The following is a 27,361-nucleotide window of genomic DNA, read 5'->3' as shown; positions in this document are numbered from 1 at the left end:
ACATAATAGAGGACACAGAACAAACCCACATAAATACAGTTATCTCATACTAGACAAAGGCACCAAAAACATACATTGGAGAAAAGATAGCTTCTTCAACAAGTGGTGCTGAGAAAACTAGAAATCCATATGCAACAAAATGAAATTAATCCCCTATCTCTCACCATGCACAAAACTCAACTCAAAATGGATCAAGGACCTAGAAATTAAACCAGAGCCCCTGTGCCTAATAGAAGAAAAAGTAGGCCTAAACCTTCATCATGTCAGATTAGGTTCTGACTTCCTTAATAAGATTCCTATAGTGCAAGAAATTAAATCAAGAATCAATAAATGGGATGGATTCAAACTAAAAATCTTGTTCTCAGCAAAAGAAACAATCAGTGAGGTGAATAGACAGCCTACATTTTGGGAGTAAATTTTTACCACACACACATCACATAGATCACTAATCTCTAGGATATATAAAGAACTCAAAAACCTTAACACCAAAAAACAAATAACCCAATCAATGAATGGGCCAAGGACCTGAACAGACACTTCTCAGAAGAGGACATACAATCAATCAACAAATATATGAAAGATGTTCAATACCTCTAGGAATTAGAGAAGTGCAAATCAAAACTACTCTAAGATTTCAACTCATTCAGTCAGAATGGGAACTATTAAGAATACAAACAACAACAAGTGTTGGCGAGCATGTGGGGAAAAAGAGACACTCATCCATTGCTGGTGGGACTAAAATTGGAGCAGCCAATATGGAAAGCAGTATGGAGATTCCTTGGACAACTTGGAATGAAACCACCATTTGACTTAGCTATCTCACTCCTTAGTCTATACCCCAAGGACATAAAAACAGCATACAACAGGGACACAGCCACATCAATGTTTATGACAGCACAATTCACAATAGCTAAACTGTGGAACCAACTTAGATGCCCTTCAGTATAAAGCAGCTGTGGTATATATACACAATAGAACATTACTCAGCATTAAAAGAGAATAAAATCATGGCATTTGCAGTTAAATGGATGGAGTTGGAGAATGTTATGCTAAGTGAAGTAAGTCAATCCCCAAAAACTAAAGGCCAAATGTTTTCTCTGATACTGGATGCTGATCCATAATGGGGGTTGGGGGAAGCATGGGAGGAATGAAGGAACTTCAGATAGGATAAAGTGGTGGGTGGGGAGGGATGAGGAATGGGGATAGGAAAGATAGGATGAGATGGACATCATTACCCTAAGTATGTATATGAATGGTGTAACTCTACTTTGTGAACAAGCAGAAACATGAAAACTTTGCTCTGTATGTGTACTATGAATTGAAATGCATGTTTTCTAAAATTCTGTAGTGAAATTTTCTAAGGTTTGAATACTTATTATATAATTTTGTTCTAGACATTGTCACCTGATTATTCCAGGGTTACCTTGATATTGAGCCTTACTAAATCTAAAATTACAATTTTTCCTCCTCAAATGTCTCTTCTCCTCTTCTCTTTCTTAATAACAGCTTTATCCTTATATTCAGACACTAAATAAAAGAAGGATCTTTGATTTCTCTTTATAGCTTTTTTTCCTGTGACATTCAACTTGTCACTAGACTCTATGTACTTTTTTTCCACTGGAATTTTTCCATCCTTAATATTTTTCTTTGGTTCAGATTTCCAGTGACTCATTCCTGAACCAGTTTAGTATATTTTAATTTCATTGCTGTTTCAGATCCATTTTGTTCAATTCACTCTAAACAATATTTCAGTAATACTTGCTCTCTCTTATTATTTGTTTTAATATTTTGGATATTATTTAAGAGCATACATGATTTCCTTTGGCCCATTGAAAGTAGATTTTCTAAATCTGGCATAGAAAATTTTAAACTATTTTCCATTATTTCTTAAAATATATTATGTGAATTTTATCCTAATAAACTATACCAATTCTTGAAAACTCACTGAATATCCCCAATATCTTTTTTATATTCCATTTTATCATCTGCTTATATAGACTCCTGGCTCTATATTCTACTCATTAAACTCAGCTCAATGTTGAAAGTCATTTCTTCCTCTTTGACCTGCTCTTCACCGACTTGTGACACTCACTCTAGGCATGTTTTCTGCTCCACAGTAACTATATCAATACGGAGATCATTTTCCCCAGTAAATTCTTTGCTTTTCTAGTGCAGGGCCAGGTTTTATTTACTTTAGTTTCTCATTGTGTTTAGGAAGTGACTTCTGTTTTGAAAATGTTTCCAGCAAGTATATGTTGACTAAATCAATACACCTGAATAGATCAGTTTATTAGAACATCTGTGAGAGTGTGATTATTTTCTTCATACTATCTTGAATTCATCTCAACATTTATTAAAATGGTTGCAGTTCTCCCTTTGTTGTGCTAATGCTGGCCCACACTCCTTTGCTTTGGGGGCATTTCTTCCTGATAATGAAAGGAAGGAAGAGGAAAAAAAATGAGAAAATCAGTAGAGAAATCAAACAAATGAATTGAGTGGTTGGAGTAAAAGAACTTAAACAGTTAATTAAGCATGTGAGTGATACAAAGCTAAGTACTATTCTTGGTACTACGTGACTGCCCTCTTGCTTGTGTGCCCCTCTATTGCTTGATGTTCAATGGCTCTTGACTCTGTGAAATAGCAGGCCTCATACTGTAGAACTTGGGTTTGGGGATGACCCTCACTATTAGCATGCACAGCTGCATAAATTATATTTTGTTTTGTTCACTTTCTTTTACCACGCACGTAAACTTTAGGCTTATTTTTAAAATTTATCTCTTAATAAAAATCTGTGCATTTTATATTTTTACAGGGAGTCACATGTATATATGTCAAATATAAATCTAGTCTGCCTGGATGTTATAAAACATCTCTGATATTTTAGATCCCAATAGAATATAAAATCCGACTCACAATCAAATTTTATTTTACTCCTGGTTGGGTTCTTAAATATATATAAAATGCTTTTGAGAATCATGGCAACTGAATTTACTAGGGAACATCATGGCAGAAAAAGTACACTTGTAAAATTCGGCTTATTAGTGGACATAAATATAGAATTTAATCATGAAATGTATTGTCGTCTAGATGCAAATTATTCCTCAGAAACAAATAACAGAATGTAATTTAACAGGATAATATTTTAAGATGAAAATCATAATCTAACTTAATATACATTCTCTGAGGACAAAGAGATTTTATGACTCTATGATCTCTAAGATAATTGATATTGTCAACCTGGGCTGCTATAAAAATAAAACAGATTTATAAACAATATAGGTTTATTTCTCACTGGTCTGGAAACTAAAAAGTCCAAGATCAAGGCACTGGGGTTTGTGCCAAGCAGCAGGAGAGGAGAAAAATTTAAATGCCGTAGAAACCTCTGCTGTCCCCTTGAGAAAAGAGCTCCTGCCTTCTGAAAAAAAATGACGCCCTTGTCACTGCTGTCATGGCCATCACCATTATTACAGGAATGCTAGGGAGGTGGAGCACGAGACAACAGAGGAGAACATCATACAGGATATTTCCCCCACTCTCTGAGGAGCAGAAGACTGAAGCTCGTCAAGCTAGAGTGAATGAAAGGGCTTCACCTGGTGCTTTCTTCCATTCCACTCTAATGTCCACTTACAGATTTAGACTTTATTTAGTCGAGGTCAGAGAAGATAGATAAAAAAAAAATGGCAAACCCATGGTTGGTTACTTTAGGAGCATTTCAAATTTTGGTCTTTCCTGAACACCGCATTCCTATTTACCTTAATTGTTCAAATCATTGTTCTTGTATCCCTCCAGATTTAAATAGCTATATGCAACAGGTGAAACTTTTTGTTTTTTTTTTTCTTTTAGTACTGGGGATTGAATCCAGGGGCACTTTACCACTGAGCTACATCCCCAGCCCTTTTTATTTTTTCATTTTGAGATAGGTTCTCACTAAGTTGCTAAGGCTGGTCTTGAACTTATGATCCTCCTGCCTCAGCCTCACAAGTCGCTGGGATAATAGGCATGCACCACTGCATCTGGATAACAGGTAAGACTTTGTAGAGTGCATTTATATCATTTTACTCAAGTTGGAGTTTCTCCCCACCCTTCTCAAAGGATAGAGCAAAGATTTAATCTATTTTTCATACTCCAATTTCTGAAGGAATGTCATTCAGTCTCAGGGTTTTAAATACTTTTCAAATATCAATAACAATTTTCTTTTTTACCTTCCCTCCAAACCTGCCAGATTTTATATACAACTACCTATTCATAAATCCCAATTAGAGATGTAACAGGCATCTTAAATGTATATCCAGTATTGAAGTCTTAATTTTCCTTCTCCCAGCTATTTCTTTGGTAGATTTTAGCACCTCATTTGAGAAACACCTCTTTTATGTTTCTCAAGCCAGATAATCTGAAATCAATTTTGCATTTTCTCTTTCTCTTTCATATTCTTCACAATTCTTCAGGAAATCCTAGCTCTGCCTTAGCCATATATCCAAAGCCTGGCCACTTCACATTTTGTCTATTGTTACTGCATTGATCACAATTCACACTATCTCCTGCCTAAATGAAGGCATTAACTTGTGTCTAGATTAAATTTCATCTAAAAAGGGACAGGATGTTAGTATCTTTTCTATAGTGATGAATCCAAGTAATTAAAACAGTATTTTATACATGGAAAATGCTGTATAAATGTTTTATGAATGAATGCATGTACGATAACGAACACAAATTTTGAAAATATGTTTGTTAGCTAAAACATACTGTGCCTAAGTGCTAATTTAAGTAAATGGATCAATCAATAGATGATGTATTTGTGTTAGTGAGTGAGTGAGTGAGTGTGTGTGTGTGTGTGTGTGTGTGTATTTGCTCTTCACTAAAATCCTGTGAGTTGGTATTGTTATCACTCCCATCTTGTAGGTTAGTCAGCTTTTCAACACTGTGACCACAATATCTAATAAGAACAACTGATAGGAGGAAAAGTTTATTTTGAACTCACAATTTAAGAGGTCTTGGTCCTTGTTCAGTCAACTCCATTGCTTTGGGCTAAAGGCGAGGCAAAACAACATGGTGGAAGGGCATGACAGAGGAAAGCTTCTCAGGTAGGTTGCTACTAGGAAGCAGAGAGAGAGAGAGTAAAAGAGATGAATGATGGAGATAATATAGTCTCCAAGGGCATGTCCTCAGTGACCTACTTTCTCAAACCATCTGCCACCTGCCTACGGTTACCACTCAGTAATCCATTTAAATCATTAATCCATCAAATGGATCAATCCACTAATGAGGTTATTGATTTCATCATTGCCTCAAAGTCCCACTTCTGAATCTTGCTAAAGTGGGGACCATGCTTCCAAAATTTGAGCTTTTGAGGGGATATCACTAGATCCAAACTACAACATAGATGAAGTGACATGATCAATAATTTCAGAAAAAAAGCATAATTATTGCACAATGGGAATCTGCATATTAATGAAGAAAATAATCCACAAATATTTGTAACAGTGTGAAGATTCTCATAAAAATAAAGCCAGACAAAAGAGGAAATATGATTTAATTCCTACAGTCTAAATATGTGGAAAGTTCAGGATGGTGGCCACCTTGAGAGTTAATGCCTGAATGAGTACAAAGGGGCTTCTGACATAATAATAATGGTTTTGGTTCTTGGGGTGCTCAATTAGTGAAAATCATACTGTATCTATTTATGCCCAGTGTATGTCATTGCATATATGCTATCCTTAAATATAAAATGTTCAAATATATGAAAACTAACCCCAAAATTATTATAGAAATCTTTCTTAATAAGCTGAGTTTTGGATACATCTGTATGTAACAGTGTATACAAAAACAATATTTTAAAAGACTATTTCTTTTACCAATGACAAATTTAACAATTACACTTTATTTATTAAATAAAACATTTGAATAAATGAAGAAATATTTTGTGTTTTACGAGATGTATGATATTACTTTTTGTTCTTTTTACTTATACTTGTCAGTAGTATCCATTTTGATATAATAATACAATCATGGAATACTTCAGACCCCAGTTCCTGTCCTTTCCCCTGCTTTCCCCATTCCCTGATCCCTTCCCTCCATTGATGTTATTAGCATTTACCATATTTTTAAAAATTAATATCTTTTGGACGTACATGATATTTAGATTCACTGTGGTACATTCAATATCCATATATGTACAAAGTTAGGTGGGGCACGTCTGCAGGAGGTAGATCACTAGCTGCCTGCCTTGGAAAGATTCATATTCCTTGTGGCCCCTTCCCCTACCTTCCTCTGCTTCTGGGCTGCCATGAATAGAGAAAGCAATTTTCTACCACACATTTCCACCATGATGTTCTGCCTCACTATGGGCCTAGAGCAATGGACTTGGCTGACCAAAGACTAAACCTCTAGAATCATGAACCAAAAAAATTTCTCCCCCTTAGTTGGTTGATAGGTATCTTGGTCACAGCGAGGAAATATTGGCTAGCAGAGAAATTGGTACCAAAAAGAGGGGTTGTTGCTGTGACTAACCTGACTATGGGGTTCAAAATTCTTTAGAGTTGATTTGTTGGGGGAATTTTAAAAACTTGGAGATGCACAGGCAGGAGAAGTTTTAGAATATTATAAGTGGAGCTTAATGGGTTATTCTAGTTGGGGCTCAGATGACCAGATTGCTAATAGGAATACAGACAACCAGGACTATGCTAATGAAGTTTCTTAAGGAAATGAGGATTCAATTGGATTAGAGGCCACTCATGTTATATTTTGGCAAAGAATATGTCTACATTTTGTCCACATCCTTAGAAATTCTCTGAGGCTGAACTTAAAGATGATGGACTAATTAATCCAGCAGAGGAAATTTCAAAGCACCATAGCATTCAATCAGTGGCAAGGATTTTGCTGGCAGTTTTTAGCCAGGTTTTCTGTGACAATCAGGAGCAGAAAGCAGAGCTTAAGGATTGAAAAAAAAAAAAAAAAAAACCTTGCAGTTTGATCAGAAAAAAAAATGCATGTAAAACTGGAGCCAAAGAAGATGTGGTGTTAAAGAGATTACAGCCACTAAAAAAAATGCTATGTACTTTGTACAGAGGCATTGGGAGAGATAGCTCAAGGGTATCTCAGGATTATTCAAGATCACTCCCATCATAGGCTCAATGGTTTAGAAAGGAAAATTCCTTGAGAAGAGACCATGGGGTTTCACTGCTTGCACAGGGGCTGTGCTAGAAATTTGTTTCACCACGTTCAGCTGCAAGAGCATTTAGAAGCTACTGCAGCTGTCATTTCAGACAACCAGCTATTGTGCAGACTAGTAGCAGACCTTGGAGTCTTTCATACGGTATTTACCTGGCTGGGTTTCCATCTTGTTTTGGTTCCATCCTTTCTGTCTATGTCTCTATTTCTCCCTTTTGGAATGGAAACATGTACTCTGTGCCTTTATATATTGGATATATGTAACTCATTTTGAATTTGGTACCAAGAAGAGGGGTTGTATTATACATTGGCTCACAGTCAAGATTTGTCTTGAGTCTCCAAGAAGACCAAACTTGAATATCTGGGCAAATGCTGGCACTTTCAAGCCTATGGTACAGAAACTGAATAATTTTTGCTTTGTGAGATGGACATAAGCTTTTAGGGGACAGGGAGAAATTATTTGGACATGAGGTGTCACCCAAAAGCTCCTGTGTTAATGCAGGAATGTTCAGCAGTGGCATGATTGACTCATAAGAGCTGTTACCTAATCAGTGCATCCTACTCTGAGTTGACTAACTAGGTATTAACTATAGGCAGGTGGGGCATGAATAGAGGAGGTGGGTCCCTGGGGGCATGCCCTAGAATCTTCACTGTGGCCCCTTCCCCTTCCTCTCTCTGCATCCTGGCTGCCATGAGTGGAGTGTGTTCCTCTATCATACCTTTCTACACAATGTTCTGCCTCACCATGGGCCCAGAGCAATGGACATGGCTGATCAGGGACTAAATCTCTTGAATCATGAGCCCAAATAAACTTTTCTTCCTCTAAGTTGTTTTTGTTGTGTACTGTGGATACAATAACAAAACGTTGACTAACATGCCCAGTATTATACATAATTATAATGCAACAAAATTTAAAACAATAAAAAATAAAACAGGGAAGACATATGAGCTGGTTATACATTAGGTGAAAAGGGAAACTGAGAAAACATTTTGAACAAGGAGAAAAGTGATGAAGCATCTAGATGAATCATACTCCTCAAGATTGAGGAGAAGCATTCCCAGAAAGAATGGCAAGGACAAAGGCCCTGAAAGGGGAGAAGGCATTGGTTTATAGATGGTATTTACTACCAGGAGATTAGAGATTATTTCCTATGAGAATGAGAACAAGGATTTACAAAGCTAAAATATTGCATTGCTGAGGAATAATGAGCAAAAGAGATTTATAAAGGCATAGCAAAGAGAGCTCATAAGAAAATCATGAGAGAAGGGTATGTATTGAAGAGGAGGAAATGACCAAATGTATTAATTGCTACTCAGAAACCAAGAGGCTATCTGGGTGTGATGGTGCACACCTGTAATTCCAGCAGCTCAGGTGGCTGAGGCAGGAGGACTGCAAGTTTGAGGTCGGCCTCAGCAAATTAGTGAAGCCCTATGCAACTTAGTGAGACACTGTCTTAAAATTAAAATTTTTAAAAAGAGCTGGGGCGAAGTGCCTCTGTGCTCAATCCCCAATACGAAGGAGAAGGAGAAGGAGAAGGAGGAGGAGGAGGAGGAGTTGGAGGAGGAGGAGGAGGAGGAGGAGGAGGAGGAGGAGGAGGAGGAGAAAATTAGAAAAACAAAAAAATAAATAAAAAACAAAGTAAAACAACAACAATAACCAAAGAACAGAAATTGAGAAGCTAATGACTTGGTTCTCTTTAACTGTTTTGATTGCCGATTCTGATAGAAATTTTTTCTTACTCTTTCATTTCCTCAGAATGTTCTTTCTCCAGATAATGAACTTACTTACTCTCTCAACTCTTTCAATACTTAATTGGCTTCTTTCTCTGAAAACTTTCCTCTGAAAGTTCATCATCACAGCCCAATGTCACCACAGTCTCAGTATTTTACTTCGTCAATTATTGTCATAACATTTGTCTCCTCAGAATACCTTATATTCTATTTATTCTTTATTCAAAAATATTCAGAAAATAATTATTTCTTTACTGAACATGTATAGACTCCTTTTCTTATGATCATGACTTAAATGATACAGTGTAACAACTACTTACTCAGTATTTATATTGTATTGTAACCTAGAGATGAGCATATGTGAATTTTGGTATCTGCAAGGAGTCCTGGAACCAAAACTCCTCAGATATGGAGAGATGCCTGTCTTCTCCGGTTGCTCCTACAGTGCAGAGTAGAGTTAGGTAATTGTGACAGAGACTTCACAGCACATAAAACCTACTTGTGATCTGATCATTTAGAGAATGTTTGGCAATCCCTGTTATAGAAACACAGAATAGATTTATTGGCAACTCTGAGGGTTTATTGGCAACTTAAATGTAGTTGTTCTTGGTCACTCTGGGTACATATTTTTCTCCAACCATGTTTTCTTAGGCAGAAGTAGGCAGATGACTTAAACTAGGCTTCGTATCTTACCATGAAAATTCAAGAAAGAGTAAGAGTCAAAGAAGCTGAGGATTTGCCAAGGGAGGGATCACAATAATGGATTAGGCAATCCAGACTATTTACTGCTCCTGAGGATAACTGGGAAAAGTGTGAGATTGATAGATGAAGGGTCTCAATATAGGAAGGATGTTTTCACTTGGCTTAGAAGAAACATGCTTTTATGGTTATTTTAAGCATGAAATTTATACTTATATAAATCAATAGGCATTTTCCCCTGAACATTAATTTGTGTCAATTTGACCAAATATTATAGCTATAATGTTTAAGATGTGAGTTTTACATAAAAGATGTAATTTTTATATAATCTGCTTCATCTCTCATCTACTTTGTATGCCACTTCCTAGATGAGATCTAGGTGGCTTAGAAAGCATAATTATTTTAAAAGTATGAAAGTGTTTTTCAGGAAAGCTTTTTGTCTTGTTAACTCTCATTCACATGCCAAGAACACTCAGTTCTCACTCAGGATTTACTTGCATTTTCTGTCAAAGACCTGATCTCCTCTTTATAAACAAAAAACGTACTGAGAACAAGGATGAATATAGTAATTATCGTGAACATTGTGTATATAAAGAAAAGCAAATGTAGTTTATAATCTCAAAGCCATGAGAACTTTGCGTCATATCAAGTCATTCAGAGTAGACACAAATGGGAAGGTAAAGAGATAGCACTTCCAACTTGTGTTAAAATAATCTCCTGGATTTTTAAAATTTTCTGTGAATGACATTAGTATTCTTTATGTACATTTATTGTTACTGGGAATCTTCTTCTCCTTTTTAATATTGGGGGTATGGTGTTTGTTTTGTTTTGTTTTTCGTACTACGAATTTAATATTGGGGGTATGGTGTTTGTTTTGTTTTGTTTTTCGTACTACGAATTGAACAGAGGAGCTACATCCCCAGCCCTTGAAAGTTTTTACTTTGAGACAGGATCTCGATAAGTTGCTGAGGCTGGTCTTGAATTTGTGATCCTCCAGGCCTCAGCCTCCTGAGTTGCTGGGATTGCAGGTGTGTGCCACCTCTCTGGGATCCCTTTATATATTGAAAAGCTAGGTTGATATCTTTCTCAGTATAAATGATGATATATATATATATATATATATATATATATATATGAACAAATTTATATAAAGATTATTAAATGCCAGCATTTAAAATTGTTTTTAAAAGACAAAAAAAAATTTTGTTAATTCTAAATGCTCATTGAGTAGAAAGCACAGAAGTACTCCATGTGTATTTTTAGTGCATCACATTGAAAGGGTAAAGTTTCTAAGCTGCAAAGCCTGAATTAAAATGTAAAAGACCAGGCATCCTAAAGTTCCTCTGCTACACCCAGCTACACCCAGAACCTGAAATTCCTGAGATAGTTAAGACAACGCCCTACTGGCCATTTAGCCTAGGGTCCTGTGCAGTTTGTCACTTAAGCATACTGGGGCCCGAACCAATCAGTTTGAATGTGTATCCCGCTTAGGAGTGACCAATCACCTCCGCCCGACCTGTTCCCGCCAATGAATGTGCTAATCATGTATGAGAGTTGTTGTTCAATTTTCCCGCGCCTCATGCTGATTTGTTCTGATGTATTCAAAGCCCCCGCCCTCCCCCAAAAGTGTACTTAAGCACTGCTTAGCCTCTGCTCTGGGCTCTGGGCTGCTCTCACTTCTTGAGTGAGCCTAGAGCCTCAGGCTGAATTGGATCCTCAGTAAATCCCCTTCTGCATTTGCATAAGTCAGTCTCTTGGTGGTCTCTTTCTCCGACTTTTTGCTGGACCCTTACAACATGGGTGAGACTGTACAAGTGTGTCAATGAGTAAATGAGTCAAAATGGGAGTCTTAATTTATGTGTAAATATATAACTCAAATACATTTTTCTCATTAAATTTTTCCAAGAAAAAAGCACAAGTAGTTTCTGAACATATCAAACAAAATCAAAACTAAACAAAGAAAGGAAAAGAAGAGAGAGTAGAGGAGAAGAAAAAGGAAAAGAGAAGAAAAGAAATATGTGATGCCTCCAAAAAAAGTGTCTCGGGTCCCTCTTTGAGTCCATTCCTTTGATTACTGCTCCTTTTAAAAATGGTTCAGAGAGGTTGACTCACATAATTGGATTTATCTTGAGTACCACATTCCCGTTCACATAGCCCTTAAGAGACAAAAATATTTGTTGAAACGTGTGAAAAAGCTAATCCTACACTTCTCTCAAGGTAAAATAGCAAATTCCCACTTTCTGAGCAGAGTGGCACTGTGGGGTGATTAAACAGGATGGGCCTGCTGTCGTTCTATCCTCAGCTCTAGGAGACGTTCTTTTTATCCAGACCTGGACATTAAGCATTTGCTCAAGCATGGTAAGTACCGGATTTCAATTGTTTTTTGCCTACTCATTATTTAATAGGCTATTATTTCTTGGTCTAATCTTTGGGGTTTTTTTATACTTTTACTTTATAAAAAATTCTATACCCTCAATAAAATATATCTTTCAATAACACTGCTCTTTTCTTTCTCACCCTACTTTAACAGAAGAAATCCTTGAATTCATACTTGTCAGCTACTCATCACTTTCCTTTTTTTAATTTCACTATTCTTTTTCTTATTTTGTTTTATATTTCTAAATACCATGTTTAGACAATTTCAGGGGTTAGAAATACAGTAGTCCGGATGTCATTTCATTACTTCAATTAATAATGCATTTAATTATTCATTCATTTAATTTGTAAATGCTTTTCAATTTTTAACCACAATTGAGAATGCTTAAAAATTATAAAAAAGTAAAATTTATTCTTGTAAGAAGAAATTCAAGGACCTGGACCTACATAGGACAATGAAAAGATGCTTACATATGAGTTAGTAGGATTTTACACAGGCTTACCTCCACTGTTATCTGAATGACTTGTAGCAAACTTAAGAGTGTTTCCTTCAGGCACTATAGATTAATTCAAATTTCATAATGCTCAGCATAATTCAACTACCAGGTTACCTAAATGAAACATACTTTAAAATTGTATCTTTTTGTTAATGTAAGGCAAAAATTAAACAAATAACAGAAGTCTGATTCACTTGTTCTTTGAGAAAACTTGCCAATTGTAAGTTTTAACATGAAGAAATAAACTAATTACACCCTGAAGTTAAAGTGGCCTACACACAATTTATTCTCAAAGTTAGTGATTTCCTTAAAATTAACATTAGGTTTGTAATTTCCATATGACAAATATTTGCTTTAATGCTGAGAACCATATCCAAGTAGGACACATGGCATTTTTGCCAGAGGGAATGTTTGAGAAAGGTGACCTTGCTCAAGGACCAGGGCAGATCCGGGTTTAGGGCGGATCAGCTTTTAGGGAGTATCCTGCTCCTTGGGTTTAGGGCAGTTCCAGGTTTAAGGTGTACCCTGCTGGGAATAGGGCGTATCCTGCTGCCTCAGGCACGCCTGCTCCTTGAGTTCCCATTGAGTTCTCGCAGGATTCAGAGAGTATTTTGGGATTTAGAACATGAATTTTGCCCAGAACGTGGATTTCCCCAGAACGTGTGTAGAGTGTCGGTGTGAGTTCGGAAATAAAGAATTGCTGTTTGAATCTACAAGGCTGTGAGTGGCTCGTGATTTTGTGCCCAGCCAGACTGTGGCACTTTAAGATAAAATGTGTATTTTAACATTTTCCAAAAATTACAGTATCATTTTAATCATTAGATTTCTGAAAGCATATACAAGAATCCTTCCTTTTCTGTGTTTTTACTTTCCATAGTCTTAGTTACTTATAGTCACCTGTGGTCCAAAAATATGGATGGAAAATTCTAGAATTTTTTTTTAGCACTCTTCTAAGTCATGTAATGATCTTTTGTCTTCCTACTCTGTCCTTCCTGGGATATAAATTGAACTTTTGTTCATACTATAGGTCCTAACTGTAAAGGTAAAACTTCTAAGCTGATTCTAAGCCGCAGAGCCTGAGTTAAAGTGTAAAAGACCAGGCATCCTAAAGTTTCCAAAGTGCAGGGATTGGGTTAAAAAGTAAAAGACTAGGTGTTGTTAGAGTCCCTCTGCTACCCCCAAAACCTGTAATCCCTGTAGCTGTTAGGACAATACTGGAACTGCCCAGTAAATATTTCCACTGACTTTCTGGTTGTTTAATAGCTAAGGGTTCCGAGTTGCTTGGCACGTAGGCATTGCAGGACCTAAACCAATCAGTTTGAATGTGTACCCCACCTAGGAGCACCAATCACCCCTGCCCAAACTGTTCCCGCCAATGTATGCACTAATCATGACTCAGAGATGTTGTTCAATTTTCCCGCGCCTCATGATGATTTGTTCTGATGTATGTAAAGCCCCCCACCCTCTCCAAAAAGTGTACTTAAGCTCCGCTTGAACTTTGCTCTGGGCTCTGAGCCGCTCTCCCTTCTTGAGTGGGCACAGAGTCCCAGCGCGCTGGAACGGATCCCCAATAAATTTCCCCCCTGCGATTGCATGAAGTGAGTCTCTTGTGTGGTCTCTCCCTCCGATGCTCCGCTGCACCCAAAAACTAACCACGCTATGGCAGTTAAGAGAGAGAGAGAGAGAAGAGATTTTCACATAAATTTTATAGTATATTATTATAATTGTCCTATGATTAGTTATTACTGCTAAACTTTTATTGTGCCTAACATAAATTAAATATCATGGGTATGCATGCAAATATACGGGGTAAAAATGGGAGTTCATAATCTGCTTGAATCAAATGTATGAAATATGATATGTCAAGAGCTTTGTAATGTTTTGAACAACTAATAATAAAAAAAAGAATCAAAAAAAAAGAAAAGTTTGATTAGGTCAATAAAATGGGAATAGCAGAAATATTTAATATTTATAAAAACTGGATAATTCAGGGGAATTAGGAAACAGAATTCAAGGTTTTCTTCACTGATAAGAACCTTCAGGGGGTGCTGGGGATGTGGCTCCAGCGGTAGCTCGCTCGCCTGGCATGCATGTGGCCCGGGTTCGATCCTCAGCACCATATACAAACAAAGATGTTGTGTCCGCCGAGAACTAAAAAATAAATATTAAAAATTCTCAAAAAAAATAAATAAAATGAAAAAAGAAAACCATACTTTATATAGCGTTTAGTATTATCTGGTTTCAGGCTTCCACTGGGAATCTTGAAACCCCTTGGATAAGGCAAGGTATTAAGAAATTCATGTTCATGTTGATATCCTTCAGCACATAATTCTTTCTAACCTTGTTGCCATAAGAAAAACTTAATAAACACTGGAAATAATAAGAAGTATCATTTAACTACTGTTTAGCTAGTTAATAATTTTCTTACTATAAAAAATGATCTTTAAAACATAACTGACATTTTGTCTGAAAATATTATTAATTATTATAGAGATTTCTAAAAGAAATCTAATAGAAATCTAATTTCTAATAGAAATCCAAGAAATTTTCACGTTGCCTCTCATAGCAATGTGTAACTAAAAACTAATATAATTACTTGTAAACCTATAAAAATATTTTTATTGATAACTATTTTTAAATTGCCATTATTTCTAGTGTGGCCAGAAAAATTTAGATCCCCAAAAAGAGCCTGGAAAATATATTTTTCATCTCATTCTTCTCACCTTGATATTTTGAAGCAAACCAAGAAATCACTTTTCTTTCTGAATTGCCTTAGCCTTTTTTTGTTTTTCGGTGAGATTGTAAAGTACTAAAGAAAGCATAAAACAATAGAAATCAGGCAATAAAATTAAACAAATTGGGAAAAGTTATTATTTCCTAAATAAATGACACCAAATTTTTTACTGACTTGCTCACTTTCCTGCACTAAATGTCCACACACTGAATTTTCACTGAATTTTGAAGTATTAGGTCCCCTTCAAACAAAATAAAAATATTAAGAAGATGACCTCTATTACTTTTGAAAGGAATGCACACACATAAGAAAGAGGAATCAACAAAACAAAACAAAAAGAACACTGCAGAAACTAATAATAAGTACACAAAGTACACAAGTGTATTTATTACATTTTGCAAGCACTTTGTTCTACATTTCAAAAACGCCACCATCAAGCTGTTGGCACATTTATGTACAAAACAGATTAATTGTAATGCCTGCTACAAAGCACTCTGTGAAAATACAAACTCTAATACCAGAAATAAAAGCCAAAAGTGTCAACATCGTTACATAAATTTAAAAGACAGTTTTAAAAATCATCACAAACTGTAAAGACACAGAACTGAAACACTATAATATAGAATTTAAAGAAGCCCATTAATACTTTAGCTGAATATCTTTAATACTGCATATATCAGAAAAATGTTGAACCAGTAAGATAATCTAAGTGTAAAAAAAAAGCAAAACGAACCCCAAATTAATTAATTCTACAGAATGCTTAATCATGCCACAGATAACCCTAGTAATACCCCCCTACCTACTACAAGAACTTGTAAAATTACTGATGATGCATGACTAGTAGTTGTACAAAGATTGTTTCACTCAATAAATTTTATTAGAAATGCACTTACACTGAGAAAGGATTTCACAATGGTCAAATCAGTGCACAATACTACCTAGTTTTATACACTGACAAAAATGTCTTGTCAGGCTACATCATTTTAAAAGACACTTTACAGCATTCTTGTAGCATTAGAAATAATCAAAAGAAGAGAGTCAAGGTTAAAACAAACACCAAATTTGGTCCAGTAATACTGATTGCTTTTTTCTTTAAAATTCCTTTGATACAGGTACTTCTTATAAATGAATATGAATGAACATTCGGTTAAAATGACTTACTTGAAATAAAAACACAAATGTATCACTACACTTCCAAACAATACATTCTAGAGTGGCCTTTGACCACACTTAAGAAAACACTACAGGTAAGCCAACATAGATTGGAAGGCTGCAAGCAAAGTTATTATATTAATGGAAGCCTTTTCAAATATATCATACACATTTGAGGAATAGTTTACAGAGGTGCAATCCATTAAAACTGTTAAAGTAGGTATAACAAGTTTTGAGGGGTTAGTGTGCTTATTTTTAATAGACCACCTTCATAAAGGTAATTAATTTTCCACATTAGCATATTAAAAGTTCCAATCCAGCCACTGCATAAATCACAAAGAGATCATTCTCCAATAGTCCACAGTAGTTATTTCCATTAAAATTGTCTCTACACTAAACTTTAAAAGGTATGCCTGGTGTCACAATCTTAAAAAGGCAACTAGCCATGCATTAGCATCACTGTTTCTACATGCTCACAACATAAATAGGAGTAATCAGAGAGAAATACCTTTGAAATACATCAAGAAAAATTACAATGTTAACAAAGATAAGAAGCACTTTTTTAACCTACTCTTATAAATTTAGAAATTGCACCTTAGATTGTTGAAAACGTTAACCAGGGCCCATACTAACGTGGCCACTGATCTCCAGACAAGATTTCCGTATGTCAAGAAGATTCATCACGATGTCATCTTTGCCTCTTGTTCATAATGTACAATGGTCCCTTTGAAGGTTACCTGTAGTTAAACTAGTTACCGAAATCAAAACTAAAAAGTATAAAAAGCTATCTTGTTCTCAAAACATAAGAAATAATGCAAAAAGTGTTATGTATAACACATGGGAAGTGGTTAAAAATCAAACAAATCTTTGCATTGACAATGTTAGTATCTTTGATCATACAGAACTATCAAATGAGTTGGAGAAATTTCAAAAAGAAGACTGGATAGGAGCTTGTAGAAGAGATCCAATTCTACCGATTTAACAAATTAGGAATTTCAGTGCTAAACAACAAAGAATTGCATTTAGGTGATTCGTAAGTCACCCTACATATCATTGATGAGAAGCACTATCATTTTGTTTTTCAAAGGTTGGATGGTTGGATGGCCCTTAATTCAACACCAATGCATTCAAATGGTAGAAAGAACAGAAAAATTTATGTGTACGCATTGAGCCGCTCTTTGGAGCGAGTGGAATGGATGTCATGAAGCTCCTGCTCCTCCTTCGACTTGATGTCCTCATACTTCTGCATCCGGCAGGCATCTTTCACATAGGCCCAGTTGGCAGACAGAACCATAAGGTAGTGAACCTAAACAAGGACAAAATTAATTTATACTGGTCTGTTCACTTTCTACATGCTATCAGGAAGGAAATGTTCAAACTATACAGTAAATATTCACATACAACATGGAACCAAAATTTGTGTGGTAATAGAATAATATGAAGTGTATTCCTATTCCTCTATCCACTAACCATAAGGTATTCCTAACACCTGTTCTTTCAGTAGCTCATCTTTATCAATTTTGAAGTGGTTCAAGACTCATTTTCATCATTATGTGCTTCCTGTCCAATCTGCCCTCATTGATTCAAACCGTAAGACTCTATATACATTTCATGTTCATGTACCTATGGTTCATAATCCATAAACAAATATTCTCACGTACATTTTATATTCAAGTGACTTGAATTAACAGGAGTTTATATTGCCTTACTGACTGGGTAATATAAATTGGGATCATAAACCCCCAGAATAAACTGTTGATTTAAGTATCAAGTTAATTTTCTATGCAATGAATTTTGCAGTTTCTTTCAGTTGACATTACAAACTATAAGACAGAAGTTATTATTTCATATGGATTTTTAAAATGCATATACCTTCACAATAACCAGAAATGTATCATGGTCGAAAAACTCCTGGTCCGTCTTGAATAATAAAGTTACAAAAGTGACAAAGCTCCTGGTCTGACCTGAATTGACTCAGCAGTGAGACCACTTATTTGTTTTTCTTTCTTTTCTTCCCTCCTGGTTCTCAGGATATAAAAAGCTGTTTTCCAAATGATAGATTTTGAAGGATGAATAGGGAAGAGAAGCTAGGTTGTCAGTAATCTCTTTTCTCTGAATTCTAAAGGGTGGGTAGAGTTTTTATCCAGTATTTAGGATAAAGAACATTAAATATTTTAAGAATTAGTCAAGAGTAAATTGAAAGACAGGAGGCTAACTGGTTCTAAAAAAGAACAGAGGTACATAAAGGATCTAAAGTAGATTTTAAATCGTGACTATTATGGCATATTCAGATAATCAATAGATATTCAAATTTTTTGACACAAGGATATAGGAAAATGATCATGTCACTGTGAGTTGTTTTCAAAATGTTCTATTTTCTCAAAATTTCACATTTTGCTTAATGGAAATCCTAAGCCACTAGAAATCAGGCATTGTGAGCTATTCATGTTCATTTATAAAGTTAGTGAGAGTTCATCTCTCTCCATATATATATACATATATGTGGATCAAATAAGATACTCAAATTCATGTGTCAGTTAGTTGTTAAAATCTCAAGAGTTATAAACAGTGCTTAATAGGTAGTAGGTACTAAAAATGTTTGCAAGATAAATGGATATATTTTAGATGTTTCTATTATCATTTGGGAAATCATGGTCCCTAAATTATTATTAAATATATGTGAGTGAAATACTGAAAAGAAATTTAGGGTCCTTCTACAAACAAGTCCTAGTGGGTATTACAGAGCTTTCTTCTGGCTTAATGGGGAACACAAGCTGCCAGCCTTGCTGCTGTCCTTCAGTAGGTGAACATTGATCATCCAATGTCATGCTAAGGTGACTCATTTTGTTAACAGGTAAGAATTTCTAAGATCGCTATAAAATAATGGAGAACACTTACTAGTTACACAGTCTTACAACCCTTACTTTGAGTTTCAGATGATGCTTTAAATATTTTGATAGAGTAAAACTCATATAATTTTCTCAACACTATGGAGATAACAATGGTGGCTAGATGGTGAGCAATGAATGAGACCATCTGAGGTCAATGATGGTTGTGACATTACGACTACAGAACACGTTCATGTACTAAAGCAGTTCTGTGCCTCCAATGGATTAAGTTTTTCAAGAATATTAGCAGTAGTAGAACTATTGGTTGTACATACACATGTCACTAAAATTTATCCACTATATGAGAATGTATGCCTAAATACAAATTTACATCTGTTTCCTCTAATCTCATAGCCAGGCCACATGGGACCTCATGGGACCATAGTGTTTGGTACATCAATGGCTGGAACATGTTGATGCTTCTCTAGAGCATATTTTGGCATTGAGTTTCAGTTAAGAATATAAAATTCTTGCTTATTTGCTCTACTTTAATTCCTCCAATTAGTTAGCCGACATGATCATAATAAACATTTCACATGTACAATAGAATTCCTGTGTAGAGGTTTATAGTCACTATATTTAAAATTCTGAGCAGTGTTTAAATTAAAAACACATCTTAAAACTCAGCAGTATCATAGGAAGTTTTGCTATATATTTTTAAAATTTTATTGTAAAACAATAAAAATATCTGATTTTAATTCAAAAGTGTTTGTAACTGGTATGGTATGGCTCATTAGCACACTAGTATTGTCTCATCATTTCTGCTTTAATCTTTGACAACAAATGAAGACATTTTTTAAAGTATTCCTTTCCCTAATGCATTTAAAGATTATTGACAACCTTTAAGAGTTCTATATTATTTACACTACAGTATACAAAAATAAAATAAAGGCTGAAGTTTTTATTGTGGAGGTCTTTCACCTCTTTTGTTAGATTGATTCCCAAGTATTTTATTTTTTTTCTGAGGCTATTGTGAATGGGGTGTTTTTTCTCTTGCAGTGGATCCATTGCTTATATAGAGAAATACATTTGATTTATGGGTATTGATTTTATATCCTGCTACTTTGCTGAATTAATTTATTAGTTCAAGAAGTTTTCTGGTAGAATTTTTTGGATCTTCTAAATATATCATGTCATCAACAAATAGTGATAGTTTGAGTTCTTCTTTTCCTATACATATCCTTTTAATTTCTTTCATCTGTCTGATTGTTCTTGCTAGAGTTTCAAGGACTATGTTGAATAGAAGCGGTGAAAGAGGACATCCTTGTCTTGTTCCATTTTTTAGAGGGAATGCTTACAATTTTTCTCCATTTAGAATGATGTTGGCCTTGGGCATAGCATACATAGCTTTACAATGTTAAGGTATGATCCTACTATCCCTAGTTTTTCTAGTGTTTTGAACATAAAGAGGTGCTGTATGTTGTCAAATGCTTTCTCAGCAGGACTGAAATTCTTGGCTGCAAAACGATTACTGATGCTCAAGAGTTCTTAATCATGGTTGATATTTGGCATTCCACTGAGCCCACTGGAATTCATGGTAAGTTTTAAAGGAAGAGATAGAATCTGGCACATAGCAGGTCCTCAAAATTCAGTAAAGCCTGATGGGTTGAAAGAGGAACTTAAGAACTTTTTGCTAATATTTCTGATGAAAACTAGATCTAGAAGAGCACATGACTTAAAATTCCTAAGGTTTATCTTAAGATAAATAATTTCATCCTTTATCTATATGTGACTCAAGAAAGGTTTTAAAATTCTTAATTAAGAGGAAAAAAGAATACTATAGATAAGGAATTGGTTATATAACTCAAAATACCATACCAGTTACAAACACTTTTAAATTAAAATCAGATATTTTTATTATATATATATATATATATATATATATATATATGCTGTATATATATGCTGTAAAAATAATTTTTATGTCAATAGTAATCAAAATTTATAATCCTAATGAATTATTTTGTTAATGTAATCAACATTGGTTTTTATCGTTCCCCTACCTCTTTTTTGAGTGACAAAGTAATTGTACTTAATATGGACTGCAAATAGGAAATAAATCATCATTTCTACAAGCAGATAGCTTAGTAATTTAAATTGCAAAGTCAAGCATTAAGCTTTGAGGTCTTACCATAGCGATAACTGCTGCCCCAGCTCCAGCAAGTGCCACAATAAACAAGTGAAAGGTCATGTTCAGCTGCAACAAAACCCACAAAGCATGTCAGAATTACACACAGAAGAGAAATCAGGACCACGACTGTCTCAGGAACAATATAGTACATCATAGCAAAAGTGATTTTTCAGTACATCATGGGCCAGGGCACAAAAACAATATTATAATATCTTTTGTCCTACAAGTTATATGAATCTTTGCAATTGCATCATTTCAATAAAATTGCATTATAAAGTGAAACGGTGATTGATAATGATAGTTTTCTGTAATATTTAACAATATAAAGCTATGATATCTCTTTGTAAATCTTTTAGTGTTTATTAAAATGAGTTTCTAGAACATCTGAAAAGTTGATTATGATTTTTACTGACATATGTACTGCATTTCATTCATATGTATTCTCTACTCTCCCTGAATAAAACCAGGGCAAGGAAAATTATCACTGAGAAAAAAAAAAGGAAATTCAATATAGATTTAATTACATTCTTTGAATACCAAAATGAATTCTAAAATTCTGACAAATTTAAACTGTTAAAACACTCACCTCAGTAGATTCACACATCCTTAAGAAATTCTCAGAGACAGTGCAAATTTTCTTTTCTTCTCCAATTGTCACAATCCCTATAACAAGTCGAAAATCACAGGTTAGCATTATAAATGTCTTTAAGATCCCAGACAGAAAACCTATGGTTGATCAAATCTCAGCAAATTCCATTTTTAGGTTGTGTTAGGTTATAATGAAAAATTCTTCCTGTGTTGGGCTTTCATTGTGGATAAAAATTGTGCATAGAATATAAGATGCAATATTCTCTCACCTTCAAGCAATTTAAAACATTTTCAATTTGAAGTCAATGGAATCTAACTACCAGAATTACCAGATTCAATTATAGCTAGTTCATTGGTTTCACCCATTAATGTGATGGTGCAGGCATCACAATTATTTTGGTAACTATGCCCTAGACTGTGCTGAAGTCATGATCTAAATCTGTTCAGCTGCTACCATGCTTCTGTTAGTCTCTAAAGGCATATTGCCCAAAGGGGTACTGTTTCTTCTCTAACACTGAAAAGAATGCTATTACAAATAGAAAATAAAAGTTACCATTTCACTCAACATTGACCATTACTGAGTTGGCTCATGAAACAACTACATCAGAGAATCACCTGGGAACTGTTAAACCTATGTGTTTCCAGACAACAGTTTAGAACTGTTAGGTGAATATCTATAAATGTTAGTTCTGTGATATTGTGTTTTTAAAATAAGCACATGGCAACTAACTGTGGTGGCTCTAGAAGTCATTTTAGAAGACGAAAGTAGTCAGTTCACCTACAATGAATCTTTTATTTTGCTTTGAGAACTATTGAAATGTTAAATGCAGAAATACTCAAAAGAAAAAAAAAACCACGAATTCTGTGAATTCTAATACCTAATCTTTTAGCACGTACTACTTTTTATTTAGTGCTAGTATGTATAGCCATTTATGCATTCATCGTTTTTAGGTGTATCATCAACTCTCTTGTCTCTCTTTCAGAACTGCTGTCATTGGGCTCTGCTTTGCCAAAACTTTATGGTATCTATTTCAGTGTAAAGAAATAAAAAGATTCTGCTTGCAGCATAACCAATGCAGAGCTCCATCTGTGCAGTCTTTCCTTTATACCAAGATAGGTCTAAAAGGAAAAATATATATGTAGATATATAGAACTCCCTTATGAATTTGCATAATGAACCACCATGATTGAGAAAGTTTCCTGGTCAAGGCTATACATCTCCATAATGATCCATTCCAGATATCATCATTCACACAAAGTAGAAATGCCATGCATACATTGCCTTCATTTCTCCATTGACATTTACAGCAGAACGCTTAGAAAATGTTGCCTATGCTCACTAAGTGTTTCCTTTCTTTCCTTCTCATTTACATCCTTTCGAGTCAGATTTTGCTCCATCTTTTCATAGAAATTTTTCTAGAGTTCGCTCACAATCCTCAAGGATTATTTTCATCTCTTATTTTCTTGCAATTATCAGTATTGAAGACAAATCACCCCCTGTTCCTTCATGCTCTCTTCATTTGGTTTCTAAAGATCTAGGCTTCTATTTTTCTTTCTAATTTCACTGGCTCCTTCTTCTCAGTATCCTGTTTGATTCCTTGTGTTCTCTATGATTTCTTAGGTTGAAACATTTAATCATTATCTATTTCTTTTTTTATCTCATCTAGCCTCAGATATTGAAACGTTAGTGACTCCTAAATATTTTTAGCTAACCCATGTCTCTCCCCAGAAATCAGGATTCATCTATCTAACTTCTTACTTGACAATTCTATTTGGATTTCTAATAAACATCTAAAAATTGACATTTTCAGACTTGAACTTCTCCTTTGCCTGTCCCATTCATTGCCAAGGAAACTTGCTCATAGCCTTTTCCATTGTTCCGAGAGTAAATCAATCTTCCCAATTGCTTGGTCAAAAAATAAAGTTCCTTTTTGAATTTTCTCTCAAACTGAACATGAGATTGATATTAGGATATTTTGCCATCCCTGTCTTCCAAATTCATCCAGAATCAGACCACTGCACCCCACACTCGTTGGTTATTCTTTTGATCTAAGCCACCAATGTATTGCAACTGGATTCCTACAATAGTTTGCTAAATGGCATCCCAGTTTCTGCCCTTGCTACAGCAGCCAGAATGATCCCTCTGTAAATCAGGTCATGTCCTCTCCTTCCAATGACTCTCTTCTTCCATCAAAGTAAAAGTCTCAACTTAGAGTGTCCTGCAACACACTCATAATTTTATGTTCCATGAACTCTTGACACATACTCTCCCCTGTTCTCGGTTTCAGCCACACTGGACTCCCCATTGTTTCCTGAAGATGCCAGGCACAGTATTAGCATTGCCTTGCAAACGTTTTACTGAATCATCTCGAGAAGAATATTTCCATGGCTAAGTCCTTCCATGCTTTAAATGACTACTTAATGAAGCACTCCTCCATGATACTTTGAAATATTTCTACCCAACTTTTCCACTCAGAACTCCTGATTCCATATGCATTTGTGTTTGTGTGAGGATTTGTGATATGTATAGCACATACTACAGATATATATGTTCCAAATTGATTGTAATTTATGAAACACCTTAGCATAATATGAAGCCATACAAAGGATCACGTGTAATTGAGCTATGGTGAAAATCTGAAAATCTAATTATTTTGATTCTTGTGTATTTGTCTATAAATGACCAAGATGTTCTAACTAAAAATTAAGTAAATTAAATCAAATTCATACAAACTTTTATATATATATATATATATATATATATATATATATAAATCTGTATACTTATTAGCTTCAGAGAAGTTTTTTTGCTAAAATGAACAGACTGACTGACATTTCTAGTTTTTAAAAACTAGGCAGGGAACAGAGTAAAGCAAGAACTCACTATAGAAAGGATTAGAAGAAATGACAGTGAGAATCTGGTGGCATGGATTGTACTCACATTTTTTTTTCTGTACTATGCTATATTTTTCAAGCTGGCTAAAGCTTGAAAATATGTGTTTTCAATGTGTTTCCAGTACTGAAAGAATTAGGTGTGCCTGCAATATGAAAATCTTCAGAGAGTCATGCATTATGTGTCTATGAAGATTACTATAGTACTACTTTTATTACTAAAGCAATAAAACCTTTTGGTGGTTACTGGATAGTTAAAGCACCATCCCTCAGCGTATAATATAAAATTCTTATCAAGGTATTTCTGAGAGTTGGTATAGCTGAATAGAAATAACACTCTGAAAGGGGTCAGAGAATGAAAGGAAATTGACTCTTAACTATCAAACAGATGCTTTCATTTTAAATAATTTGCCATTTACTATACTTTAAAAAATGATAGGTCTCCTAGAATATCATTTTGTAGCTTCTAGAGACTACCTATATTCCTTAGCTTGTGGTCCTTTTATTGCTTCTTCAAAGACAACAACACTGAATTTTTCCATGCCTATCTTCCATAGCTCATCTCCCTTTAACTGATTCTTCTAACTCTTCCATTTTTAAGGATGCTTGTGATTTCATTGGGACTACTTGGATAATTCAAACTAATTACATTATTTCTCAGTTGACTATCAACCTCAATTTCAACTGTTAACTCTAAGGCCCCTAACATAGGAATATTTACACAAAGGAATAGCCTGAACAAGAAGAATATAGCCAAGATTTTACCAAATAAATTACTGAATTATGTAGAAGTGACTCTAATTAACAAGGACACATAGGTAAATACATAAAAGTGTTCCTATTAGTACCATATGTATCAAGCTTCCACAAGACATAAAATATCCTTTTGAAGAGAGTGGACTGAGGTCAAAAGTGCTGATTACTTACGGCCTCAACTTGTTCTCTGTTATACCTGGAACAAACCGTGTAATATTTCTAAGTCATGGCTGCATGTCTGCCATTCTTTACTTTTTTGACTTGGAGATTTTTTCTTTCAAAAGTGAGTTTGTTGATTCATAATAGGTCCTCATAAAAGACTGTTGACTTTAAGTTGATGTTACAGTTAGATAAAAGCTTTTGACCTTGGGGTAAATCTTTGGTGTCCAGAGAGTGAACAGTGGTAGGCAGGAAATAGCCCCCTCCAAGATGTTCACAACCTATTCCTGATGTAGTGCATCAGCTTACAGTGTGAAGGGGAATTAAGACTGTAGAATTGTCAAGGAGATGTAATGTCATTAGCTTTGATAGAAGAGGAACTGGACCATGATAATTTAAATATATAAGATCATGAAAACTGTAAATAACAAATTTGGAAAACAAAAATGACAAATGGACTTTGGCTTGAGAATCTATATTTGTTTCTTATTGCTGCTGTAACAGGTACGCATAAATTTAAAGACTTAAGGCAACACAAATTCTCTTACAGTCCTGGAAGACAATAAGTCTAAAATGAAGGACTCATCAGAGCTGCATTCCTTCCAGAAGCTCTAGAAGAAGAAGCAATTTACCTTTTTTTCCCCTAGTTTCCATAGGTCATTCAATTTTCTTGGCTTTTGGTCCCTTTTATTCATTTTTAAAGCCAAAGCACTGCATTTTTCTGGTCTCTCTCCCATCCTCAGTAGTCCATTTCTGTCTGACTCTCTCTTCTCTTTTGACTCTCTTCCACTTTCAAGGACTCTTGTGATTACTTTAGGCCCTTTTGGCTAACCCAGGATAATACCCTCCTTAGGCAAAGGGCAGCTGACTAGCAACATTAATTCCATCTGAAATTTTAATTACCTTTTGAAATGCAACCTCATGTATTCATAGGTTTCAGGAAACAGGATATGTACATCTTTGGTCTTTGAGGAGCCATTATTCTGCCTACTGAGTATAATCATGGTTTACTTAATATTTACATTGAAAACAATTCCTTTTCTAAAAATTGCCTAGAACAGAACTGGACCAAGATTCAGGACACTCACCTTTCCATCCTAGCATTTCATGCTAGGTAACTATATCCCTGAAAAATTATTTCACCTCTTAGAACTTCATTTCTTTTGGACCAGACAACTGTGTTGGTGATTAATAAGACCATTTGTAAAATTCTCTGAGTCTAAGTCATGTTCTGTGCTTTATGTTATTTGAAATCATGTGTGTGTGTGTGTATGCACACGTGTGTGTGTGTGTGTGTGTATGTGTGTGCATGTATGTGTGTGTGTGTGTGTATGAGAAAAAGAGAGAAGTATATCTCAATATACTAAGTAATGTTAGGTTACTTTGGATATCATAAGCATTTCAGTACATTGAACATTAACAGAAGTGGTTAGAAAACAAAAAACAAACTAGTGGAAAAATATTAAAAAGATGGTCTATTTATCCTTTCCAGAGGATTATTTTCCCTCTCCTTTAGGAATACAAATTGAGGAAATTTCAAATAATATTTTGCTAGAGTTTCCCAATATTTTCATTCTAAAATATGGTTTTA

At 34.9% G+C, this 27,361-nt stretch overlaps 1 protein-coding gene across 2 annotated transcripts in view; it reads right to left on the bottom strand.

Annotated features, from left to right (window-relative positions):
* Positions 1-15,562: 15,562 nt before the first annotated feature.
* Positions 15,563-27,361, bottom strand: part of Gpm6a (glycoprotein M6A) — a 313,002-nt gene continuing 301,203 nt past the window's right edge. For both annotated transcript variants that reach the window (XM_026389725.2, XM_026389726.2), the window contains 3 exons: positions 21,962-22,038; positions 21,376-21,441; positions 15,563-17,662 (listed from right to left, as the gene is read on the bottom strand). In XM_026389725.2, the coding sequence (XP_026245510.1) occupies positions 17,510-17,662; positions 21,376-21,441; positions 21,962-22,038 (296 nt within the window). In that variant the 3' untranslated portion in view covers positions 15,563-17,509. The remainder of the gene's footprint in view (positions 17,663-21,375; positions 21,442-21,961; positions 22,039-27,361) is intronic.

This window comes from Urocitellus parryii, chromosome 14, assembly GCF_045843805.1.
Source record: "Urocitellus parryii isolate mUroPar1 chromosome 14, mUroPar1.hap1, whole genome shotgun sequence".
Lineage (NCBI taxonomy): Eukaryota > Metazoa > Chordata > Mammalia > Rodentia > Sciuridae > Urocitellus > Urocitellus parryii.
The sequence above is the reverse complement of the archived record's forward strand: the minus strand, read 5'-3'. Positions and strand labels throughout refer to the sequence as shown.